Source organism: Haliotis asinina, chromosome 5, assembly GCF_037392515.1.
Source record: "Haliotis asinina isolate JCU_RB_2024 chromosome 5, JCU_Hal_asi_v2, whole genome shotgun sequence".
Taxonomy (NCBI): domain Eukaryota; kingdom Metazoa; phylum Mollusca; class Gastropoda; order Lepetellida; family Haliotidae; genus Haliotis; species Haliotis asinina.
The window spans coordinates 57542437-57569998 of record NC_090284.1 but is presented as its reverse complement, the minus strand read 5'-3'; the positions used below and the strand labels follow the sequence as shown (position 1 = coordinate 57569998).

The 27562-nt window shown below is 38.4% G+C and overlaps 2 protein-coding genes across 2 annotated transcripts in view; one reads left to right on the top strand and one right to left on the bottom strand.

Moving 5' to 3' along the window:
• LOC137284919 (proteoglycan Cow-like) overlaps positions 1–3847 on the top strand; it is a 59639-nt gene extending 55792 nt beyond the window's left edge. Inside the window, exon 10 of the mRNA XM_067816966.1 lies at positions 1241–3847. Coding sequence (XP_067673067.1) covers positions 1241–1278 — 38 coding nt within the window. The 3' untranslated portion in view covers positions 1279–3847. The remainder of the gene's footprint in view (positions 1–1240) is intronic.
• Positions 3848–5708: 1861 nt separating this feature from the next.
• Positions 5709–26084, bottom strand: LOC137283926 (protocadherin-16-like). Its single transcript, XM_067815600.1, has 24 exons — positions 25992–26084; positions 24703–24753; positions 24109–24207; positions 23399–23488; positions 20003–20066; positions 19354–19391; positions 18814–18903; positions 18293–18379; positions 17019–17141; positions 16189–16246; positions 15794–15865; positions 15152–15321; positions 14787–14834; positions 14263–14352; positions 13273–13359; positions 12727–12843; positions 12122–12194; positions 11298–11369; positions 10505–10686; positions 10140–10190; positions 9215–9304; positions 8151–8237; positions 7125–7238; positions 5709–5759 (listed from the first exon to the last, which is right to left on the bottom strand). The coding sequence occupies exons 1-24, from the start codon at positions 26082–26084 to the stop codon at positions 5709–5711; spliced, it is 2097 nt and encodes a 698-aa protein (XP_067671701.1).
• Positions 26085–27562: the final 1478 nt, after the last annotated feature.

Sequence of the window (27562 nt, the reverse complement as noted above, 5' to 3'; positions counted from 1 at the left end):
TGAAATGTCCAGTCATCTCACATGCATGATTTGGTTAACACTACAATGCAGAGTATGTCGAATCAGAATAATTGCTTACACCAAAAACCCTGGAAGGTGCACATTAGAATTGACCTTCAATAACCCATGCTTGTTGTAATGGGTCACAATCAGGATTGGGTCATCAGGCTTAGTATATCCGTTGAATATATCCTTATGAGAACTCAAGAGAATACGTTTGAATCCAGAGAATATTTTTTACCTCAGTGTTTGAACTTGCTTCTTATTGTGTTGATGCTCTAGTGATTGGATAATGCCATATGTATTGGTTAAATAGCTGTGAATTATTGGTTGACACTATAATTATTGGTTAACACTATGATTATTGGTTGATGCAGTCTGCTTCCATTTATGAGAACTCCCAGGTGTGAGACAGTGGATTAGGTAATTAACAAAGAAAACACACTATACTCCCCTATCTGATAGAATGGATTAACCCTAGCTGATCAGGGTTTAGCTATGCTACTGAAAAATATGAACAGAGCAGAATAGACATTTTTTTCTCAAAATCACTTAGTGACAGAGAGAACATAGGACATATTGGTGCATATTGAAACATTGAACACAGCCAAGGCTTTGATAATTTTTAGAGTTAGGTGATGAATAGCGACATTTCATTAGATAAGCACATTATTCAATATTATGATGTTTACAGAAACATTAGGAATGAAATTGATGTCTTAGGGCATTTAGTGCTGGAGTACAGAAAAATCGAAAGTGAAGTTTATCACAGACAGATAATGTATGAAACTGGCAGATCCTTTTGCATCTTTTAATGTCTTAACAACGATAAATAGTGTTTATTTGTCATAACAGCATAACATTTTAGTCCAGTTGGGTATCATTTTCGCTTTGACTGATTTGGTATCTACCTAATTCACTGTAATTCATAAAATCTGATAGTAATAGCTGTTTTAACTATAATTAATATAAATGGTTTTCATTAACCTTTGATTGCTCTTTTAGATCACTGTCATATGGCAGGCCTTCAGCAAGTACTGATGTTGACTTGTCTGCCCCATATCTCTGATGATCTATTACATTATTTCTGTATTTATCCATGTTCTTTATTGGAAACAGTGAATTAATCATTGCAGTTGGTTGATGCTCTTATCATTGGTTGATGCTGTAATCATTGGCTGATGCTCCTATCATTGGTTGATGCTCTAATCATTGGTTAATGCTTTGGTTTGCTTTTCAGAAAAGGTTGATGTCCTTGGTCACATGAAGAAGCACTAAGCAGCTGGGGAAGATGTACAGTTATAAAATCAGGAGTTAAATGTACTATGATGTATTGGTGAAGATAGCACTAGTTCAGCAGAATCTACCATGTGTTTTAGACACCAAACAGGAACTAAATGGAAAGTTAAAGGTCACACGCTACTTCAAGATGTCCACCCACATCAGCCGAAACCGAAGGAATTGTGATTCACACAGCTTGACTGCTTGACACATTCAAGTTGAAGACAGTCTGAAGTATGAAGTCTAACAGGCAGTGATAATTCTTTGCCAGAACCTCTGAAGCTTCATGTTAAATATTAGTGTGAATGCTTATAACTAGACAGTTAGTTTTCTTCTTAATTATGCTACTCAAAACAAGACAAGGAAGACCCATTTCTGTCCTACTGTAGCTGATCTGTCATATCATGATTAAAAACTATTGTAGTATGAAGTAGTTTTTCAGTAGTATGTTTTTGTAAAAAATATGAATGGTTAATCAGTTAAGAACATTGTCTGTCACATTTTTGTTGTTACCTGTTTTTGACTCTTACAGGTTTCTTTGATACAAAAGATGGAACTTAACAAATATTGACGTTTCTATACAGAATTTTTTAATGGATATATTTTAAACTCCAAGCAGGCCCCTCCTGTTGTGTGTGTCCCACGCATTGACAGCATTTGTTGGTATGTCTATGCAATGTTGTTTTTTTTTTCTATGTACTTGCTGCTGATTTTGTCAAGTGGCAACAATTAATGTTTTTCACATTTTATTTTTCCCAAAAATAATCTTGTACAAGAATTTGTTGTTGGGGACAGGTTAATAAGTTTTGGGTGTGTGATATTTCATTTTTCAGATCGTATAGACTGTGAAATTAGTTGAGAACTCTTTTCACCTGTACATATTGGAATCACAATATACACATTGGAATCAGTTGTACCACGAGTAGAAGCTTTTTGTAATCTATTACAGTATGGCATAGTTGCAGCATGGTGCTTCTCTGTGCAGACTCATACGTTTAATATGTGTGACGGTACCACAGACTTTGGACATCATGCATCGTAAAGAAGGAAAGATAATTGTATGTGTACATCTATGGAGATATTAGCACAATGTGTGTCAAGATATTTCATACAAAGCCACAGCTGTGTCTTTTGTTGAAAAAGAATGTTTTTATGAATAATGTCACACAGTTATGATGATCATCGAGATAGGACTCATGATTATGATCATAAATATGCTTTACTCTTGTATGGTCGGCACTCTTCCTGTTTTAGAAAACTTTCATATACTTTCATTAACTGTCTGTGTTAGTATCTAATTTGTCTTGTTCTGTGAAACTGATGTATGAGTGCAAATAACATTTGTATAACCAATGAGCTGTGTTGAAGGGTGATGTACTCATATTTAGATATACATAAGTACATTTTTTGAGATGGTATCTACTTGTTTTGTAAAGGTGAAGATTTGTTCTGGTTCCTGACAAGTCCATCAACAACCATTTTCAGTAACCTCTTGACAAATTGTATTTTCATGGTACCTTTGCAGGTTTAATTCTTTATGAAATACTGCCATACACTGGTAACTGTCTGGCTCCTGATCCACAAAGTGTTCTTCGTCCTACAATTATTCGTAAGCAATTGGTAAAATGTAGAGTTACGACAGGTGGTAATATTACGACTGCTTTGTGGATACGGTCCCTGAACTGTATCTAATTTCAAACCCATGTTTTGGAACCTTGACATTTCTTAGGTTGTGAGATCACCTGATTTCATCACTGAATATAGCGATAGACCATATCTGTACCTCTTTGTCTATTTTGTTCTCTTTGACTTGAGTAAAACAAATGTGTTTCTGTTTAGATGTACTGTTGGTTGTGACAAATATTAGAGTGCCAGGGTATATGTACTTAGCTTCCTTTCAGGTTTTAAATGTGATAAAAAAAAGTATTTTACCATTTTCAGCCTTTTTAGCAATTCATGGATGAAATCCATTGTTTTTAGAAGCAGTGCACAGTTTCTTTGTCTGGATACTGTGGAGGTTTGTTTTTCTGAACCAGTATTTTAATATTTTAGGATACTTTTTAGAAATATGAAAACAGTGATTTGCATCACAATTATAAACCCTGTCACTCTGTAGAAGGTGCAGTTAATCAGATATGCTCATCTTGTTAATAATTGTTAATAGGTCATGCACAGTGAGTTTGTTATTATTTCTGATGATATTTTGATGTAAAGTGATCAAGTTCGCTATTGCAACATGCCTTTTATTAGAATCAACAAATATTGAAGATGACAATATTTTGAAGCTTAACATTCTGTACATACAATTGTCACTGTTACATACTAATTAATTTTATTATTTGATTTTGAACATATTGGAGATGCTTGTTACATTTTGAAGAAACTTAAGTGCTATGTGAAATATATGTAATTGTTACATGAATATTTTGTGCATTTCTTGAGTTCTAAAACTGTGTTGCAGACCTCACACCTATCATTCCCGTTCAGAACACAGATCTTCCAACTCTTATTTATCATGTTTATTTGCCTTCCTTTACATTAGAAATAAATAAACGTTTTCTTCTAATATGCTTTGGTTGAAATTCTTCACATTTATCTGCTCAGTGGGACTCAGTTTCACCAGTTAAAAGTTAACATAAAACAGGTAGCCGATCTGTCCTCATAGATCTCTTATATCTAGGTCCCGTTTCACAAAGCTGTCATAAGCCTAAGATCTCAGAACTTTTGTCGTAGCATTTTTACCTCCAGTACTTAACATAGGAAGTAGGAATGCTACAAGAAAAGTTATGAGATCTTAGGCTTACAAGAGATTTGTGAAAAGGGACCCTGACTTCTATGTTTGCGTTCCCAGTGATACCAGGTGTCCAGGAACCCATGACTGGAGGCATATTTTGTCCAAATGAATAGCATCCAAACAGTGAATATCGATGCTCATGCTGTTGTTCATTGGATTGTCTTGTCCAGACCCAGTTATTTATAACCACCATGTAAGTGGAATATAGCTGAGTAAGGCGTATTAGGCTTAGCTGACTCACTCACTCTGGATGACAGAATGTGGCCTGGATCCCATATCCAGGGCCTAGATTTTTAAAACTCTGTTAGCCCTAAGTTAGTCATAAATTATGTTAATGTAGGGCACTTACGACTTGCTTAGTGCTAAGAGAGCTTCGAAAATGTAAGCCACGAACTCTAGTGTTTGTTTCAAACAGATATTCATTGTGATGCCAGGTATCTAGCATTCCATAGAGGCATATTTTGTCTGCCCATGAGAACCCGTGCAGATCCTCAGAAACCGATGGTCGTAAAAGGCGACTACTGACAGTGTCAGGTTGTCAGGCTCGCTGACGACGTTTCATGGTAGCCCAACTGTCTATATCAATATGTTCATGATGCTGTACACTAGATTGTCTCCTCCAGAGTTTACTATTTACAGATCCTGCCATATTTTCGAAGTGCATCTCTAAACAATAAACACACATGAACAAAGGACATTCCGAATGACACAAGGATCATTCAGTGATATCTACAGTGTGACATTTGTCCAAAGACCATGTTCCATTTCCGAGCATGAGTGCAATGTGTGAAGCCTATTTCTGGTGTCCATTCCAATAATATTGCTTAGAGGTTTAAAAGATTTGTTATTGTGAATCTGCTTTCCAAGCTCTAAGTTCTGATACCCATTAGCTGTAGGTGTGCCTCTTGCGTGAACTGATCATATAAATGATTTTACAGCATCTTCATATATTTCACCAATCATTGCTCACGTTCATAGACAACAGACACAGAAATATAGCAAACCATTTATTCAGGGCAGGACAAAATGCATATCTACAAGTTATTTACAGTGAATGGATGATCTTTTCGGCACATTGATTTCTCCGAGCTGCTTCCATGTACACGAAAAGGTGATTGATTTGATTTCTCATCACAACACATTTGAGAAAGTTGACTTTATGCACATTTGACTTTAAAACTTATACATGGTCAATGTGGAAGAAGTAACTACCTTGCATGGAATTTTTCTGGAAACAAGATCATTTCAGTATGTGCTGTGAAAGGAAAGGGTGAACAATTTGGAATATATGAAATTTAAAAACATTTTTGGTACATTCGTCACGGATAGATTGGGCTAGGATCGTGAAGAAGAAGCAGGTGCGAGTTGTGACAGACATAGTGAGTGGTGGAAGAGGGTGCGAGTCAATCTCTGAGAGAGAGGTGAAGGGTAAAAAGAGGGTGTAGCACCTCCTGTGCCCAAATCGGGATGTGGGGAACACGTGTAAAACACGAGGACCAAAAATCTACCCTTCTCCAGCGTACCAACACGACCAAACTGCCTGCCCTAAACAGAAAATAGAGATTGAGTGTTGAGAATGGTGTTGAGCTGGGCTGATGATGGTATAATGGTCCGGACATCCTGAAGGTGACTCCTAGACGATCATGATGATGACACCAGCTGTAGATGACCTTCGTCCTCCATCCTGAAATAGAGTTGATATGGCTCATATGTTTATATGTATCATGTATTATAAAGTATATTTTAGTATTTGTCTTGATATAGCTGTAAAATCGTTGAACAGTATGGATGGAAAACTGATTTCCTGGGCATGCCAAAGCCATAGTTCGCATGCCACTACCCCACGTGTGTGTGTGTTTATATGTGTGCAAGGTTTAGATATTGTTTATTCAATATGTACACATTCTATCTTGTTATATCTTTGTAAATCTCAAGCATCGGAAAATAGAACACAATTGGTTAAGAACCTTTGCTTGTTTATGAAACATTTCAACAAGTCTCCAGTGTTCTTAAGTTAACAATCACCTCCATCTATATACAGGTCATGACCTCCGGCGCACACATCTTCTATGCGTTTATTCATCTATAAGTACTGGAGAAAATAGATATAGAATATTTATTTTCATTTCCTGACATGTGTCCCCCTTTATGAAAAAAACATTTCATTCCTCATAAGCGTCCTCTTCTTCTGAATGCAAGAAATATTTGATTTACAAATGCTCAATACAAGCAATTAAGAAAGTTGTGAGATGAAACAGGGATCAACCTGGTGTTCAAGATTATAGTATTTCTTTTTGATTTAGCCCCTTTGATAACTTCCGAGCCAACCATTCCTTATTTCCATTCCCCCTTAAGCCACCATAACAAGAGCCATTTTTCCAAGTCTTTCAGAATGTTCTGTCTCGAGGTTCGAACCACTGTCCTTTGGACTGGCGCTCTGTTCACAAGTTCCCGATAACAGTTAGAGATGTGTGTGATCGTTTAGGCCAACAGACGTTTTGGATTATGTCATTTTCAGTATTGAGTATAGTTTGGGCCGCTTATGGCGCTATTCCAGCAATGTTACAACAGGGGATGCTGACAACATCAGAAATGGGTTTCACATACTGGATCCATGTGGGGAATTGATATAACAACCGAATCCATTACCTCAGTTGCCAAGAAAGAAAATCTGAATGAATATTAAGGAACTGAACGTATTTTACACTACTTCTTGTTCAGTCATGCTTATATTTGAGCGAAATAACAACAACATCAACAACAGCAACAGAAAAAAGAGGGCAAATCGACTTGCCAGAAATACATTTGGATAGGGGTATTGTCCCGGTGAGGAAATGGTAGGACTGAACCCCGATTATATCTAACCCTAAATGGGCATTCAGCGACACTAGTGTGTGAACTGTGTATTCCATTTATTGTTTATCTTCTCAGTTATTCTGCTTAATTTGTCATTTTCACCACAGGAATGAAGAACAGATAGTTTGAACAGATAGTCTATTCCTCACGACTCTATCTTAAATTCGGGTTAAATGCAGTACTTTGTGCTTACCGTTGCAGTCACTGTGAGCTCCACGGCTGTCTGTCCTGACAGGGATCTAGTTGTAAAAATAGTGCCAGTTCTCCCGTCTATACTGAAGACTTGAGTGCCGACTGGGTTATTCGACTAGGAAACACAAAATAAAGATTGTTCTAAATGTAAGTGTACCTCCTCATCAAGAACAACCTTCCCTCAATACACCTCAGCCTATCCTCATCCGAATACCCACCAAACTTCCCTCAAAACCTCAGCCTACCCTCAGCCTAATACCCATCAACCTTCCCTCAATTCACCTCAGCCCACCCTCAGCTTTTTACCTACCAACCTTCTCCCAGTACACCTCAGCCCAACCTCATATTACCCATCAACCTTCCCTCAATACACCTCAACCCACCCTCAGCCTAATACCCATCAACCTTCCCTCGATGCACCTCCGCCTACCCTCAGCCTAATACCCACAAACCTAAGAGGTCAGTTCATCCTCAATGCACATCAACCTACCCTTACTCAATACACATTAGTTACCCTCGATACACATATCCTACCTTCACTCAGAACATATTAGTCTACCTCAATACTCATATCCTACTTTCTTTCAGAACATATTAGTCTACCCTCAATACACATATCCTACCTTCATTCACAACATATTAGTCTACCCTCAATACACATATCCTACCTTCAATCACAACATATTAGTCTACCTCAATACACATATCCTACCTTCATTCACAACATATTAGTCTACCTCAATACACATATCCTACCTTCAATCAGAACATATTAGTCTACCTCAATACACATATCCTACCTTCATTCAGAACAGATTAGTCTACCCTCAATACACATATCCTACCTTCAATCAGAACATATTAGTCTACCCTCAATACACATATCCTACCTTCATTCAGAACATATTAGTCTACCCTCAATACTCATATCCTATTCTCACTCAATACACATCAACCTACCCTCAATACACATACGGCTACCGTCGCCCAATACACATCAACCTACATTCAATACAAGTACACCTACCGTCATGCTGTATGTGATTTCACCGAAGAGTCCGGAGTCTGCATCTAAAGCCGACACTTGGATCAACCGGGAGTTGACTGGCGAACTCTGAAAGGTTCATCATATACAGTGCATAACCAGACAGTGACCATCAAGATACGAGGGGTACATACTGGGGTTTGTTTTCGTGTTGAATTAAAAATATATTAACATATCATTATATTAGTATTATTATGAATTAAACATAATATTCTATTGAGTGAAAATAATGTGGATCAAACATCTCCAAACAACCCCAAAATGCATATTTACAGATTCCTTTACAGTGGCACGTGTAAAGGGTTACACAAGTTTGTATCACGGGAAACGTGTTTGTGATAAACTGAAGTTAAAAGTCGGATTCGAGCCCACGACCACGACTCGCAGAATCAGAGATGTACGGACAGATAAAGGATCTGTCACCTCCTATGAATATATATTAGTGCAACTGTTGACAGGTACTGACACAAAAAGGATATACCACCCCGCATAGAGGTACTTTAGTACAATTTTAGACTGGTACCTAAACGACATACCCGAAAAAACTACGTCTAGAACAAACACGATTACAACGAACTGACGGATATCACGAACTGAAGGTTGTAATGAACGTTGTTGGTATGATCATTTGTTGTGTATTTGAGACGAAATGCGTCAAGAACTTCGATTATAAAGAACTATAATTAATGACTCCTTTCAGATCTTTATAACTGTGCTTTACTGTACAACCGATTATTAAAGTCAACCAGTTTCATTTTTGTTTTTATTTTGTTTTATATTTAATTCGAGATTCCAAACTGATTTTGTTTTCCCTTCTTTCACTCTTAAGCTGTTGTTGGAATAGTACAGAGCACTCTTCCCCGGGCGCTTCTATTATACAACTGGGGTTGCGTTTATGTATTTGTTTGGCTCAAATGCCACATTATTCTTGATGAATTTCACCAGACGTGGACGGATGTTCTCAACAATGAAACCTGCTCTGTACATAGCCTAACAATATCTAGCGATAAAACCTCCTGAAGATGCAAATGCTAACGATGTCTTACTTTTGGAACAGTTGCCATGTATGTAGCCTGGGAAAACATTGGTATGTTGTCGTTCATGTCCTCCACGGTAATCATGACAGTCGCAGTAGTCTGAAACACCAAGGGCATTAATTTGTTCTGTTGCTCATAAACCTGATCCACAGTCTCGGTCCACAAAGCGTTCGTAACGTTACGACATGTCGTAAGTCTGTAGATTATCACAGTCTTCCGAATACCACAGCGCTAAGAACGTTTCGTCGTGGATCGGGACCACAACACGCTTCCACGACACTATCTCCGTGTTTCTTATGGGGAACGGTAGGATAGCCAAGTAGCTGAAGAGTTCACTCGTCACTCCGAAAACCAGGGTTCGATTCCCCACATGAATACAATGTGTGAAGCCAATTTCCGGTACCCTTAACCGTGATATTGTTGGAAAGTTGCTAAAACTGGCATAAGGAAACTAGGGATCGAACGCTTAAGCCACTAGGCTACCCTACCAACCCTTTGCCATACAGTTGTTGCAGATTTTAATGTGAGTATTTGTATGTTCATGGTATCTATATGTATACGTGTATTTGTAATCACACTCTAACAATTAAGAGTTAACACAATGCGAGGTATCAGTTATAAAGAAAACACTCATACAAAAAGTCGACATTTCAGCTGCGGATCAGGAGCCTATATCACATGATTAAGAATCATTGGCGATATAGGAAGTGTGACTACTTTCAGTTCGAAACCATAGTAAATTGAACAATGCGAGGTTTTGCACACACTCGCATGAAAGCACTCACGCACCGACAAGCGAACAAATACACAAACATAGCGGTATACCATTGCTCAGTCAGAAAGGCACACACACACACACACACACACACACACACACACACACACACCAATAGGCATACAAGCACTCAAACAAACACAGGCAGGGGGAGTTTACCTCAGCTGCACCATCACTGGCTATCAACAGCACAGTGTTGTTCTCACGGTCCTGAAACGATGAAAGATTATGCCACGTCACAAAATATAATTTTAACACGATTTTTCAGCTGTGATCAAATTTTATATTGTCTGAACGGACAATGCTAACATCGGTATAAATATAATAGTAAACATTAAAAAAGTAATTACTTCTTATAAATCGATGATGAATATACTCAACATAAATGTGTCACACCATGCATCGTAGCATTATGTTACATCTTAAGATGCTAAATTAAATTATTCCATGAGACAAAAATTCAGAGAAGATATAAATCTTCCTCGGTCTTTAAAAAGAATTAAAGAAAGAAAAATTATAATTACCCTCTCGCGATCGAACACTGTGTTGATGAGCAAGTTAAAGGTGATGTAGTTATTAACCACCTGACCAGAGGTCACGACTCTAATCAAGTTTGCGCCATTCGAAGCTGTGTCGCCCGCAACGCGCATCGTTAGACCCTGGGGACCATCGAGGTCCGAGGCCCGAATCATGCCGAGGAAGGAACCTAAAAAACACAGTACTTTAGTTTGCAACTAACGGGATGGGGTGGTCAGGCTCCAAGATTTTGTTGAAGCATGACATCGTATCACAACTGCTCTGCTTACGACATCAGTCATTGGATAGTTTGGTCCAGGCGGGTCAAATGGCTGGAAAAATGCGGCGTTAGACAACAAACAAACAATATTCAAGAATATACATTTGTACTTTTGAAGATTTCAGACTCGAATATTTTCGGAGCGCCGTCATGCAGCTGAAATATTGCAGACTACGGCGTTAAACAAAGAAACGAACAAACAAACAAATATCGTTCATCGCGGCGCTTTACTACAGATGCTAATAATTAACAAACAAGGTAAAGGTTACGCACGAATACCAAATAGTCAGTCCTTTACGTTAACTCTACGCAAGGACATCTTTATCTTATGTTACAATCGGGCCTCATAGTGGCCAGTTGGTTAAAGTTTTCGCTCGTCACGCTGAAGACCCGGGTTCGATTCCTCACATGGGCAAAATGTGACGTCCATTTCTGGAGTCTCCAGTCGTGACATTGCTGGAATATTGCCAAAAGCGGAGTAAAACTAAACTCACTCACTGATTCGTGCAACAGATACTTACCGTTAATGTTGTTTTCCATGACGGTGAAGGACATGTCCTGTTGAGGAAAGGTCGGCGGCACGTTGTTCGCAACTGTAACACATTCAATCCATTGTAACATATCAACTGAAAAGACGCTCAGTAAACTCAATCCTATCAAGGAATACAAGAAGGCACGCTGTCGGAAGCACTGTGATAAAGATGCGACAAGGTAACAATGTTCCTCATACTATTCCGTACTTAAATGATGACGTGTCCTACAAGTTCAGTGAATTCTTGAATTTGGTAAATACACCCCTCGGGTGAATAGTATGTCAGGAATACAGACAGTTGAAATGACCTCTGATGACGGTGCCAGCTAAGCTGTGCACCTGACAATCTCAGAAGCTCAGAACCAGTGGAATCGTTTATTGTCAATATTATTTTGAATATTATGTGACGATGATTTCAACCTTAAAGTTGAAATGATTACAGTAGAAATATTCGTAACAAATATTACGGCTATAACAGCAAAGAAAAGATGCTTCGCAAGTGAGATACTACGCTTGATGAATTTCACCAGACGTGAACGGATGTTCTCAACATTGAAACCTGCTCTGTACATAGACTAACAATGTCTAGCGATGAAACCTGCTCTGTACATAGACTAACAATATCTAGCGATGAAACCAGCACGCACGCACGCACACACACACACACACACACACACACTATATTTCAGTTTAGGTAACAAGAACATGGATTACATTTTAATAAAATGCTGAACATGTTGATAAAAGCTTTAACTGACTTCAAACGACGACGACAATGATGCTGCTGCTGCTGCTGATGATGATGATGATTACCTGTTACTGGACTTGCCTGTATCACTATCGTCACCAAAACCGACGCATTCAGTGAGAATGGCACACCATTGTCCTGAAACATTACTTAAAACTTTACTTAACCGGTTTTTTTGCTTGACACACAGGTGCATATCACATGGTACTCGGGTAGGGTCTATACACTTGTATGTCTTTCTAACACCATTTCTAAGCGATACGAGCCCCTGTGGTGCAGTTTCGCTGTTTTACTTACAGGTAGATAGTTTCCTCTGTAATTTTGCATTTGTAAACAATATAGGCTATTCAATTTTCAGTTTTGAATTGTTGACCCTAAGATCACTGTTAAATAACTGATTATAAAGAAATACTTCCTATTTCAGGGTTGCATTTGAGATCATTTTTTTTGTTTTATGAAATGAATTTTCGTAGTCAATCAAACAAAATGCCAAAATGACATCATAAATGTTGTCCAAACTCTTTTGTCTTTTAATTCTTTGGATAGATTTGCCGAAACAAGGTTATGACAAAACACTTTTTAAATTGATTTTAATTTTTCAATCACATCGATTCACTTCAGGGCAAACAGGGTAAAATGATTCAATAAATACAGACTTGATAGTACATACCCTTGCCTCTACCCTCAGAGTGACTATCTGACCATCGGCGAGAGAACTCAGTGGATTCACAACAGAGATGACCCCTGTGTTCTGGTCGACACTGAAGTAGCCAGGTGCTGTCGATGACTGAAACATACGTGCGTTTGAAACTATTCAATATTTTGACAATAAGATTGCATCAAATGCCCTGTATAAGTTTTCAAGACAGCGAAACTAGCAATCTCAGTCCAAACATCACCTAGTCTATAATCATTTGAATCACTCGAAGTACGACAACAACTGAATATGTGTTAAGTTTGTTCTCCAAGGCACAGACAGACAAAGACCAAAGGCAATCGGTGAAATTAGATATAACTTTCTATATTGTATTATGTATCATTTTATGGAAATGACTATCCAATTAACTGCGACCGTATTAATGCAGCCTAATTCATTTACACTACCATCCGGTAAACACTCATCTAGTTTCATACGACTCTATTTTTCCAGTCGCCCCCACCCATCTCTGTAAACACTGGCGGGTCTCTAATGACCAGCTCTTCCTATGGTTCTCACCTGGATAGAGTACTGAACAGTGCCGTTGTTTTGCTGGTCAGGGTCAGTGGCGGACACGGTCAGCACGTACGTTCCGACATTAACAGACTGAAACAGGCACAGTTTTCAGTTTGCCCATGGCATGTCACCAGTTGTATCATCAGTTCGATCATGGCATGTGAGTGAGTGAGGTGAATTGTACGCCGCTCTCAGCAATATTCCAGCTATATGTCGGGGGTCTGTAAATAATCGAATCTGGACCAGATGAACCAATGATCAACAGCATGGGCATCGATCAAACGCAATAGTGAACTGATGACATCTGTCAATCAAGTAAGTGAGCCTGAGCACACAATCCTGTTCGTCTCTTAAGAAAAGCAAGGAATACTGAAGATAATTTCTAAACCAGATCTTCACGGGTCCTCATAGGTGAAGACCCAGAACACAATGTATGGTGCTGATAAACTGAGAAACAAAGCAGGGATACGAACCCACAAAGGTGTGCCAAAGGATGTAGCTCTACCACTCGTATCTCGCCATTTCGAAACAATTAACGTAACACGTAATTATCATAAAGTGATAATTCCATACTTATGATCATTAACTTAACTTAAATTCCTCTATTAGCTCGATATTTTTGTTGATTTAAATAACAAAATGACGAATATATAATACGAAACTGGATCATTTCATCTTAAAATGCCAGGAAACTTTTACTGCAAGATAATTATACTCCCCAAGTTCCCATATAGTCGTTTCATATTTACGTAATTCATTTACTTAATTCATGAGCCTGAATCTCCCATACATGCTTTGATTTCTACAGCCATCTGTTAGAAATACCGTACCTTTGAAACACTAGATTACACAAATACCTAGTCTCTGAAATGAACACATTTACAATTCCCAAATTATCTTTAAAAATGATAAAACTTAGGAGAGAACTTTTCTCCATTTTCGGAATCTGCAACTGTGGTGATCTGAATTACGACTGACTCGCCAGACACTTACTTTGGACACGGTGGAAGAGTATGAAGACGATGTGAAGGTTGGGGGGTTGTCGTTAACGTCGTCGATGACGATGGTAACCGTTGATGTAACCTTAAAACAGCAAGCACACATTTCAATGAATGGCGGACACACATAACACTTTCGTAGTGATGAGCGGTATTAGAACCATTGGTCAAAAGGTCACTAGACGACATTGACATTGGAAGACCTTCGATTCAACTGATAAAGACGTATTTACATTATTTTAAACGAAGATGTAGGTGTTAGAAGTCGGCATTTGAAGCTTAACATATCTGTTTCGAGGTACATACAACCTAGTGGGTAAAGCGTCATGCTGAAGACGCTGGTTCGATTCCCCACATGGGTACAATGTGTAAAACCCATTTGTGGTGTCCCCCGCTGGCTGTGACATTGCTAGAATATTGCTAAAAGAGGGGTAAAGCTGAACTAACACATTCAATATAACGTCAACGCACGGGAACACATACCAAACTTCAATGGTTGGGGTTAAGACGAGTACTTACTGAGTTTTGGCCGTCAGAGACAACGACCCTGAACACCTTAGTTTGGTCCTGAAATAAGAACAGCCAATCAATAGCCTCACTGATCAGTGGAATTAGCAACTAAAGTACTATTCCGTAAAGACCGATGGAAACGTCAGATGTGGGGATCCTTTCACGAAGCAACCTTAACTAAGATTAACCTTAACTCCCATTCTTTAGCATTGCACTAAGGTTACCTTAGTGACTCAGGATCACCTTAGTGCTTTGTGAAAGGTAGTTCTGCTGTAGAACTGACGATATGAAGAGGTACAAATTAAAAACGAAACGCTAAAAGATTCTGTTAAATACATTTTATAGTTAATAAATTTAAAATGAAAAACACTTACAATTTCTCGATTGAGGAATGTATTGAGGGTTATCCTGGCTTGTACAGTTGTTCCGTTTCCGGCCGAACCCCCAATCCGGACGGTATCGAATGACTCTCGGTCAGGCAATGACAAGGTCAGTCTGTTAGGGCCATCTGAGTCCGAGGCTCCGACAATAAACAGGACACTCCCTGACACGCAGATTACACGGGATCAATACACATAAATTATTCTACAAATTTCAACAAAATACCCGGAGTAAAGAGTGTTTGAAATAACTTTGAAATAACAATTCTCTTTTCATTGCAGGTTATTAACGTTACTCTGTGAGACAGCAGAATATGGATAATGTGCATTATCTAAAACCCATGACACTGTGCAGTATTGTTTGAGTATATGCAGTATCTTGCTCTTCATTGATTAGATTCCGTTAACAACAATGTTGAAACAGTTAAACTTGAGAAAAGATCTGTAGATAATTTTGCACGAGACAGTAACTTCGAAAATTTTAAACTGCTTTTAGCTAATTCATATCTCTGCGACATCATTAAAACGTATCACAATGTTTCAGTAACTCATGAACGCTTTAAGCCATTTGATACTGTTGAACCCTGGGAAAATGTACTCTTTACCTTATAAGCATTATGAAAATGCTTAACATACCTATTGGGGTATTTTCTGGGATATTGATGCTTGAGGGAACTCCTCGAAGAACAGGACTCTGATTTTCGTCATCTGTAACAACATTGTGATAAATCGGGTGACTTTCTCAAGTGTGGAAAGTACGGCTTTCAGTTAAAATGTAACGCTCAAGGTTTAAGACGTAAGCTAAAAAATATGGCAGACATGTGGATGTTTAGTGTTACTGATGGCCAAGGCAGTTCCTCATTTTGACGTGTACCATTTGTTCCAAAGTCATTTTTTTCAGGTGAACGATTTCCCTTGTTTCATAGAATTATGGAGAGGATATTGTCGCTATTAAATAACAAATGCCATAGAAACAATACAAGAGGAACGTGCACACGATGTATGTTTGTAATAAGTATTCATATACACACCACCGACTACTCTGATGGTCACATTGACTGCTGACGATCGGGGTGGGGTTCCATTGTCCTGGAGATAGTAACACAAAATATAATACGTGAAGTTACAACAGTCATATACACTCTACGAAATATTAAGAGTTGACACCGTTCACTTAGCCTGTGGTACATTGTTTGGCGTTGATTTCATTTGGTACTAGTTCCTAAATTTGTCGAAAATAAACGAACAGTTTCAGGTATTTTGTCTTCAATGAACAATTAAGGATACAGTTGGTTTGACATTTTATACCGCATTGACTTTGAAGTATCAGCCGTCGAGTGCTTGCCACCAAATAAGTCAGGACTCGCAAGATTTAGAAATATAATCCTTGACATCAAATGTGTCAGCCTTAAATGATTAAATAAATATAACCCTTTACACCAAATATGTCAGGTTTTAATGATCAAAAACATATAATCCTTCACATCAATGTGTCAAGCTTCAATGATTAAATGAGAAAAAGATCGTTGATATTAATTGTCAAGATTTAATGATGACAGAAATATAATTCTAAACATAAAATATGTCAACGTTCCTTGGTTGAAGTAATACTATCATTCATATCAAACAGTCAGCCATCATAACCGAGAGTTACGAGTACTCTGTTGTTTGATTAAACCAAACAGAATCCTTAACCTCGAAAGTGTCACCACTTAAACAGAAATAATTAAACGGAAAGAATCATTCATATCAAATGTTTGAGATCGTTAAGGTAATAGGCCCTTAACATTAAAATGATATTACACATTTAAAGTAAAACAAAAACGTCACATATTTAACGAGTTTTCTATTTACAACTCACCGTGGCTATGATTGTGAAATTCACAGTACTTCCAGCCAGGTTAGCAAGTGAGGCCACTTGGACGATTCGGCCACTGGAAGGCTCTACTTCGAAGGCCCCTGACAAGTCTTGACCTGTAGTCACCTAATGAAAAACACTTTACTTGTGACATTCTTGTAAAATAACAGCAGGGGCAGATAGAGAAGGCCGAAGGAAGTTAATGCGGATATTCAGACAGTTTATGTTTTTAAAAGTCTTGGCTTTAATCACGAGAATATTGAACAATATAAGGACGGATAACTACATGGATGCACTATGATACAGTGAGAATGACATTTTTGTAAAATAACAGCAGGGGCAGACAGAGAAGGCCGAAGGAAGTTAATGCGGATATTCAGACAGTTTATGTTTTTAAAAGTCTTGGCTTTAATCACGAGAATATTGAACAATATAAGGACGGATAACTACATGGATGCACTATGATACAGTGAGAATGACATTTTTGTAAAATAACAGCAGGGGCAGATAGAGAAGGCCGAAGGAAGTTAATGCGGATATTCAGACAGTTCATGTTTTTAAAAGTCTTGGCGTTATCACGAGAATATTGAACAATATAAGGACGGATAACTACATGGATGCACTATGATACAGTGAGAATGACATTTTTGTAAAATAACAGCAGGGGCAGACAGAGAAGGCCGAAGGAAGTTAATGCGGATATTCAGACAGTTTATGTTTTTAAAAGTCTTGGCTTTAATCACGAGAGTATTGAACAATATAAGGACGGATAACTACATGGATGCACTATGATACAGTGAGAATGACATTTTTGTAAAATAACAGCAGGGGCAGACAGAGAAGGCCGAAGGAAGTTAATGCGGATATTCAGACAGTTTATGTTTTTAAAAGTCTTGGCTTTAATCACGAGAATATTGAACAATATAAGGACGGATAACTACATGGATGCACAGCATCTGAGACGGACGTCTCGGCGGTGGTTATAACATCGTGTGATGTGATGACCACTTGTTGATGACAAATAACCTCTTTGAGATGCTAAAAATGGCCTGTTCGTGTAAGTTTATAATAAGTGTGTTCCAGCTTCCCGTTTACATCGTTATAATGTTAATCACTACTGTTTGTAGGTTATTCGGCTATATGTGCGTACATACGCACATGGATTATGTTTTCGTTTGTTGAACTAAATGAAACCAGTGCTTTAGAAGGTATTCAAAGAGTTATATCTCCAGATCAGGACGCGAACCAAGTACATGGGAGTATAAACTATGACTTACTTGTTTCCTGTAGGTCACTTGTCCACCGATGCCAATGTCATCATCCCTTGCCGTGGTCTGAAGGATTATGCTGCCCACTTGATTACTCTGCCCAAAACACAAATCTATATATAGTGGACTGCTGTTAATCTGACGGAATCATGCATATGCGTCCCGAATAATTCAAGTTTAGATTAAGAAAGTTGACACGGTAATGTCTGGAACGATCATTTCGCTCTGTGAAGATGCTGAATGAAATACTCGTATAAAGTCTTTTCTGGGAAAAACAGGATATAATAGATATAATAGCGAGAGCAGACACCTGCAGCTAAATATATTCTTTTTCTGCTGATGATTGCATCAATTGATGTAAAATATATCATAGATGCACATATGTTAAATGAATGGTAACAGCATTAGAAAATCATATTTGTTCATATACACATGCTAGCAAATAGAAACGCATTCAAATGACATCATAATCAGTTAGTTCACACTACAATGAAGATGGCAAACCGTCATCAGAAAGAGAACAAACTTACAGCTGGAACACTGGAACTATAAAGTCCCTGGCTGAAGAACGGGGCGTTGGCATTACCATCTTGTACCTCAACTGTCACCGTAGCGGTCTCCTGGAAAACGTCCAACAAGAGGTGTGAATTAACGTTAAGGAAGATTATTCCGAGACGAGAACCTTAGATGTTTTCCATGAACACATACGTTGCGTTTACAACCTGAGGATGGTAATCAGGAACCGAATCCATGATCAGCATGATACATATCATGGAGCACAAACTCCTTTTCCGTGAACACCATTACTGACTTTAATTAAAATACTTTCCACAACTGTTGATTCCTAACACCAAAAAGTGTACTCGATTAACTGTCGCTTCATATTTGCTTTGGTTCCCACTCAATACATACCCCTACTACTATCATACTATCACTTCAACACTTGGACTTACTTGTCTATCCCTTATTTGCCCTAAAACTTGTTCACCCTTAAGGCTCACTGCACTGTTAGTCACGTTTAGACTCGCTGTGCTCGCTGTGGCTAACCTATCTATTTGTACACTTCCTACCTGCGCACATCCATCACAGGCGAGCGGTAGGCTGGTGTCTGAAAAACATAGTGACAAAACAAAAGCTAAGGCAAGGGATTTTTCTTGCATGCTCGTTAATTAACAATTCACAAGTATTCACCAAATACATGCTTCTGCCAGCATTATAAAAACGAGTCAGTGAGTTAGTATGGTTTTACGCCGCTTTTAGCAATATTCCAGCTATAGCAAGGCGGGGGACACCAGAAATGGGTTAAAAACATTCGACCAATGTGGGGAATCGAACCCGGGTTTTCGCCGTGACGAGCTAACGCTTTAACCTTCAGGCTACCCCACCACCATCTGTATTCAGGTTTTGTTCACTAACGCTTGTTTAGTGATGATGAGATGTTTATTTGTCCCCCTGTCATCCGTCTACATGAAATATCATGGATGGGTTCACGGCTTCAAACGCACTTAATACATTTACATATGGAGTAAATTTAGGTAAAACATGTATTACGTTAAACACGTGTCATCAATGAATATCATTCTGCATTAGGTATAAACTACATGCTAAAACGTTCTAATGCGATCAAACTGACTTTATCATTGCTTCTGTTTCCAAGGTGCAGTTAGGATGGAATGTTGGAATGATGGATCGTGACGTGTATGAAGCTGTAGTGCTTACCTGGTTGTCCCGTTATTTGGATTTCCACAAGAACAGAGGAACTGAGTGATGGTGTGCCGTTATCCTGAACAGAGAGTTGAGCAACTTTATTTCAGACTGTGTTTAATCTCTCATGGTATTACTGCCTTTAAATGATTGTAGTAGAAGTGAAGAAAATAACATTTAGAAAAAAAACAGCCCAATGCCATATTTGTTTTTATTTCTTATCGTATAGTTCTTCCATTTGCCTAAACCAAAATGATGCAATATCACACATGCTCATATGCAAATTTTACATTAACCCATATATGCATAGGGTCTTAAGTTTTCATCAAATTTCGTGAACTGGTTTATTTTATTTTTTGGCATGCACTGAAAGTGATGAACTGTCATTGCACCATTAAATAACATTTCCTATACTTTCTACACTGCAAAAGTGCATCCCCAAAACGGGACAATACAGATAAGGTAACTTAAATTGGGGCATTCATTAGGCTTGGGTGAGGTAACCTTTCGTGCCTTACAATTTACTCTGTCCATTTGAAACTTTTAATGGAATAAATAGAAACTGACTTTTGTGTGAATCAGTGAGTATTAACAAATTGAAACCTGAACATTTCATGGGCATTCTTGATCCCATACAATGTTATCTGATAAACTAGACGTCACATGTACAGTTGATGAATGCATCCTTAAGTCATCTTCTGTCCCTGACAGATGAAAACCATGGTTACAGAGTTATTTTGCAGTGTAAGGTAGGTGCATTCATACACACATATGGAGTAAATGAGGGCCTTGGGTAAGCATTTCTTGGTATGTCACACTAAATCATGTAAATCTGTACTTGTGTTTCATACATGAACCACATTGTATGTCAGTTAGTAGATTATTGGTTTCAAAGTGCCAAACTAATTAATTACTGACCATGTGTTCCATGGTTCTGCAAACGCAGCTAGTTAGTGAAATTTCTCAATAAGTTGATGGGTTGGTAGCGTCAAATCCTGGGTAAGGAACGGGAACAATTATAGCATCACGCCCCGAAGAAGACAATTCCACTCACGTCCAAAAACTATCAAACATATTTCAAAGGGTTTCTAAATACGAGTCTGTAAGTGTTTCAGGAGTTGACACTATATGTTATAAGTCACCACTGCAGCATCTTGAGCAGGTTTAAGAGATTCATGAAGCTCATGAATAGAAAACATTTCATTATAATCTTCCACTGCAGAAGACTTAGGAATGCATTCATCAACTATGATGTTTAGATCCTCAGAAAACATTTCATGGAATCAAGAATTCCCATGAAACCTTCAGGTTTTAATTTATAAATGCACATGGTAGCATATAAAAGCCAGTATGGATGCATTCCATGACAGCATTTGAATTTAAAGAATCAATCTTAAGATTAAGAGTTTTATCTGCCACCACCTGAGCCTAACATATTACCTAATTTAAGCTAATTTATCGGCGTATTGTCCCATTTTTTGGGACAGTACTTTGTGGGAAAACTGAGTTTGGAAAACAATGCAAATAATTTTCAATTTGCTTTTCCATTTCAACAATGAAGGTTTCAAAAGCATTCTAATGAATTTACATAGTTAAACAATAGAACAATAAAACTGTTATACGTCACCGAGCAGAGGACCTGTCTTGCCACTGGAAGTGGCCATACTTAAAGAACTTACACTCTACAAGTAATGTGAATGGTTAAACCATTAAACAATTTAGTCAGATTCACCCACGTCTATACTGACAGTTTCCATCTTCAACAATAGGAGATGCGTGTTTGAAGTACCGTCCCCCAAAAAGGACGATTTGGGTTAAGATGTACCCGTACCAACAACTCAGTCCTTTTGATCTTCTAAACTGAATGCAAAAAATCTTCTTTAAGTTATCATCAGCTAGAGAAAGACTTATGGTATCCAGGCTAAGAAACCGTATGCAGTAAACATTGTGTGAAATGACTTCAAATTAATCGGAATGAAAGTGGTGTGAATGATGTCGTTGTTAGTTTGTTGTTTTAATCTGAACTCAGCAATATTCCATCTATTTGACAGCGATCTGTAAATAATCGAATCTGGACTAGAAAATCCAGTGATCAACAGCACGAGCATCGATATACGGCATTGGGATATAATACATGTGCTAACCAAGTCAGCAGGCCTGACCATCGCCAATAGCCTCTTACAACAACGATGTGTTGTTCAGGATCGCTTCTAACCCGGATTTTCACGGGTCAGTGGTGAGTGCAAAGCGTAACAGCATTGTACCTGAGCCAGAACTACTATATTCCGAACTGTATTCGCCGAGAGTGAAAGAGTGCTCAAGGTTGTGATCATCCCAGTGTTGGCGTTGATAGTAAATTCAGTTGATGTCTGAAATGATATGAAAATATCACACAATCCCCGGACCTAATCGATAATATACAGTCAACCAAATATGCAATATCAGAAATAATATCATTTTAGATATTGCAATGTCCTATGTTATCTTTAGGTGTTATCGATATGTTATTTACTGAATATGAAACCCAATAGTATAATAAGCCACGCATCTGTAACACTACTCGAAATGTCACATTTTTAGAAACGAAAACGAAGTAAGGACAAAAGTACTGAATGTGTTGTGATGTACTCCGCTACTACAATATTCTAGCAACATCACGGACGGGGAGACCAGAAATTGCATTCACACATTTTACTCAAGTGGGGAATTGAACCCGAGTCGTCAGCGTGACGGGTGAATGCATTAACCACCAGACTACCACGCCGCTGCCTTACGAGAAAATAACTGAATCAACCGGATAAAAATCAAAATAATGATAAAGTTAGCGTTTTATAATTTAAATGTCAAATGTGGTAGTAATAGCGTTTCGTAGTTTTACAGCATGTCTTAGGACATGAAACAGCATACCTGTTGGAGTTACAGTATGTCTTAGGACATGAAACAGCATACCTGTTGGAGTTACTGTATGTCTTAGGACATGAAACAGCATACCTGTTGGAGTTACTATATGTCTTAGGACATGAAACAGCATACCTGTTGGAGTTACTATATGTCTTAGGACATGAAACAGCATACCTGTTGGAGTTACAGCATGTCTTAGGACATGAAACAGCATACCTGTTGGACTTACTGTATGTCTTATGACATGAAACAGCATACCTGTTGGAGTTACTGTATGTCTTATGACATGAAACAGCATACCTGTTGGAGTTACTATATGTCTTAGGACATGAAACAGCATACCTGTTGGAGTTACAGCATGTCTTAGGACATGAAACAGCATACCTGTTGGAGTTACTGTATGTCTTAGGACATGAAACAGCATACCTGTTGGAGTTACTGTGTGTCTTAGGACATGAAACAGCATACCTGTTGGAGTTACTATATGTCTTAGGACATGAAACAGCATACCTGTTGAAGCATGTAGGACACCTGGCCAGCTCTCCCGATGTCGGAATCTATAGCCCTTACTGAAGCAACCACGCTCCCTGCAGAAGTGCCCTGTAGTAACATATATGTTATAATCTATAGTTCTTTTTTTCAGGGATTGCAACAGTTACATTGTACATTTTTACCCAATAAAACAATCATATAGTCACAATGCTGTGGTCGTGCAAACTACCCCGAATTGTGAGTGAGCGGGTGGGAATAGATTCAGCAATATTCCGGTATTATTGCGACGAGGAACACAATGGCAAGAAATCTAGATCTGCTTCCCAAACTGTACTCATGAGGGGGAGATACGGGTCTTCTAAGTGACGAGTGGACACTTCAACCACGAGGCTACTCAAGCGCCCATTATGCTGAATTAAGTCATACAGAGTATCAACTTTGTTTGCCAGTATTAAAACTGATATCGTCTAAAACGTGGCACAAGGTGCCTTTGTGCCTTTTTCCTCAACCGTTTGGATAAACGTGTGTACATTAAGCACCCAAACAACAGAAAATGGGTACCTGGTGGGATATGACATGTGACAGTTTACTTCAAGCAGTTTGATTACACCACTGGCAGTTTGATTGTGACTTCAGCGCCGTTGAGCACAACACGGTGGAAACAAATATACAATCCATACAAATCCACCATTATCATTGTTATTGTTATTATCATTTTGTAAACATACCGACGCTATAGTCAATGTGTATCTTGGGCTCTGGAATACGGGGCTGTTGTCATTGACGTCAACGACCTGAATGACGACGATGCAGGTTGCGCTGATAAGCTGTTCGAGAAAGTGACAAAATTATTTGTATTTAAAGCCACATGACCCATAGTGCTGTAAATACAATACATGAACAAATCGCTGCTTCTGCAGTTGTATAATTGTATATGACAGTTTATCAAAGACGATTTCTTTCCAAATACGATACCTTGTTTTGATTTATTGATGATATAAGCTGGTATAATTTAACAGAAAGACTGCTCTAATAATATGGCTGCAAAAAAAAGTTTTTCTCCTGCTGGACATTCAAAGAGGAAGTGAAACCCGTCGTCAGTGAAATGTGAATACAACTTTTACAGTGAAAAGTAGTGTGGTTTAAACTTATGCCATGTATATAATATACAGTCACTCAATTGATCCTGAGAAGAAATAATAGTATCTCAGTCACGCCTTTAAATATAATTGCAAAATATTGAAGTAAGTCTGTACATAATGTTTTTGTGTCACGTTTTATTTACAAAGGAGATTCTCATATAAATATTGATATGAACTTACTGGAGGAGATTTGGTGGTTGCAATGACTACCACAGTCTTGCTGGATGATACCTGAAAATATTAAAACCTTGATAATGATTGCAACCATTTTAAGGATAAATAAATGAATGAATGAATGAATGAATGAATGAATGAATGAATAAATAAATAAATAAATAAATAAATAAATAAATAAATAAATAAATAAATAAATAAATAAATAAATAAATAAATAAATAAATAAATAAATAAATAAATAAATAAATAAATACCTCTCTATCCAACGTTTGATTGAGTCTAAGCGATATGTAGGTGACGTCGTTGTTAACAGTGAAGTCCTCCGCATATACCGTATACGTGGGGTCTTGGAGGGACAACGTCCTGCCTACCAGTCTCTGGTTAACATCAACCAAGGCCAGCTGGGCCAAGAAGGAGCCTAAACAGTAATACACGCTCACTGATAACGGAATTCATGAGTTACCGATTGATCGACAGCGAATCAAGGAGTGCAAGCAACCGAAAGAGGTTTATACATTAGGTCGACGGTACACATTAAAGGCTGTCTTATTTAATGAAGACTGGAATAGTCAAATAATTAGATAGTTAAATAATAGATTATTTTCGTATAAATAAGAACTTCGCCACGGTGTCATCCCTACCCCTCTGAGCGGTCTCGATGATCGACGTTGAGTACACACTTGGCTGGAACCTCAAGGATGAATTGACCGGTGTTACTGGAAATAACATGAATTCACAGAAGTAAAAAAATAAGCTTTCAGTGCATTTTCAGATAATGCTTCGTATGCTTTCCTCTTCGAAGTCTCGAAGTGGCTTATGAAAAAAATATTCATATTGGCTAAATTATAATGTTTCTGATTTAAAAGATAACACACACACTCCGGATGTCACGTTATCCGTGTTAAGAGTACGACAACGGGTTAGGTACCAAGCATATACTATTTGTTGGGTGTTCAGGACTTTCATGAAAAATATGAATCGGGACATGTCAGGTTTTACAAAACAAAAGGATCCGTGAAGGTCCGGGGAGAAAAGGTCCTCCGCAAACCCATGCTTGCCACAAAAGTCGACTATACTTGCAGTAAGAGGCGATTAACGGGATCAGATTTTCGGGCTCGCTGACTTGGTTGACACATGTTATCGGTTCCCAAATGCGCAGATCGATTCTCACACTATTGATCACTTGATTGTCCAACTATCAGGTCAAAGCTGGGTCATACAGTAGCTGTTGTAATACAACTAGTACACCGTGTGACATTGTCTCAAGACTTTCACCATTGACATGTATTTACCAACAGGTGCTGTTTTGACCACTGACCATCGTCAGCTGACCAGTGAACCACGGTGTCTGATTTCTGAGCTGGCCAGCAACACAAAAACGCCATTATCATTAGCAATGGTGACTTACTATGAACATTTACCCCTTGAAACCAAGGATAAAAAGCACATGCACAAGAATGAAACATAACGTCTAACGCTGCATTACGATGACCAGTAACATGCGTTGGCTATCCTGCATGACGGAACGTTACTTTTCCAACAGTTGCTCGAGTTATGATCTTCACGTATACCAAGTCTGTGGGGGTTTTCAGTCAACTGTTGTCAGCTCTCCAATCCGGCACGTTATCTATAACGGATTATGTCTTCAGTCCCGATGAGTTTACACAGCTTCCACTGTATAGGGGAACGCCATCCACAACATTCCATTTGAAAGAATTTGTCTAGACCAGACAATCCAGTGATCAGCAACATGAGCATCGACCTGCGCAATTGGGAACCGATGACATGTATCGGCGAGTCTGACCACCCGATTCCGTTAGTCGCTTCTTACAACGAGCATAGTCGCCTTTTATGGCAAGCATGGGTTGCTGAAGGCCTATTCTTCCCTGGGACCTTCACGGGTCGACATGTGTACGACATGTGTACGACCATGCCACATTCACGCCTACCGTGAGCTAAACCACGATGTAGTACATTCAAACAAACAGGTACATCTTAACGATGACTTTTTCCGTGAAGGTAAATATCTAATTAATTGGCTAACTTCTTGTAAAGCTGGCATGCTGGCGGAATTACAACAGTCTTTATTCCGGTCACGTCCGCCTCTACACCTGCACTCTACATGTGAAGCGGGTGTGAAAGGAATGCACTGTCATTGGCTAACATGCACACAAAACAATATGAAAGTTTTGACTGGTGATATGAAAGGAAAAGAACTAAGCACGTTTTGTGGTCTTAGGAATAAGTAGTGAAAGTGATCGTTCTCCTTTGTTTCGTTTAACCCGTACTGTCTCACCTGACGCAAGATGAAAGCAGATCAAAAGGGTCGCCGTCCAGGTAACCGCGTGCCGTCGCATGTTAATACCACCTGAAAAGGTTGAACTTAAATAAAACGATGCCGAGATATAATCACAAATACAACTTATATCACAAGACGTATCGTTCGTTCTTTCTAAATTGGATCATGTCGTGACACTTTTTTGACACGGTGCTGATCATTTCATTGTATAATCAGTTACAAAATATATAACTGTTTTCTGTGTTACACGGGTTTTGAAGTCTACAAACCCATAAACAAACGTGGGAAACTGCAAATACCCCAAATGGGTGAAATGACGACAGATCGAGTGAGTATATATTTTCTTAATGTAAAAACAAATTTCATCAAATCATCCTGAGCTGACAGAAAATAAAGCATGTCTACAAGTACTTTTTTAATACAACGTACGTGAAAGTGGTGTCTCTTTAACTAAAACATCATCAATACTTTCAGATGTAGAACAGGTTACTTTCGTGTAACTCCTAATGCGTATTTTGAAATGAAACAAAGAGCACACCAGTTCAGGTAGTAGAAATGTTCACC

Coding starts and splice junctions, on each gene's coding strand:
- LOC137283926 (XM_067815600.1), bottom strand. CDS start 26,084: ATGGCGTTTTTGTGTTGCTGGCCAGCTCAGAAATCAGACACCGTGGTT. Junction 11,370..12,121: donor ACAGGCAAGTCCAGTAACAG/GTAATCATCATC, acceptor AATGTGTTACAG/TTGCGAACAACGTGCCGCCG. Junction 7,239..8,150: donor AAATCACATACAGCATGACG/GTAGGTGTACTT, acceptor TGTGTTTCCTAG/TCGAATAACCCAGTCGGCAC.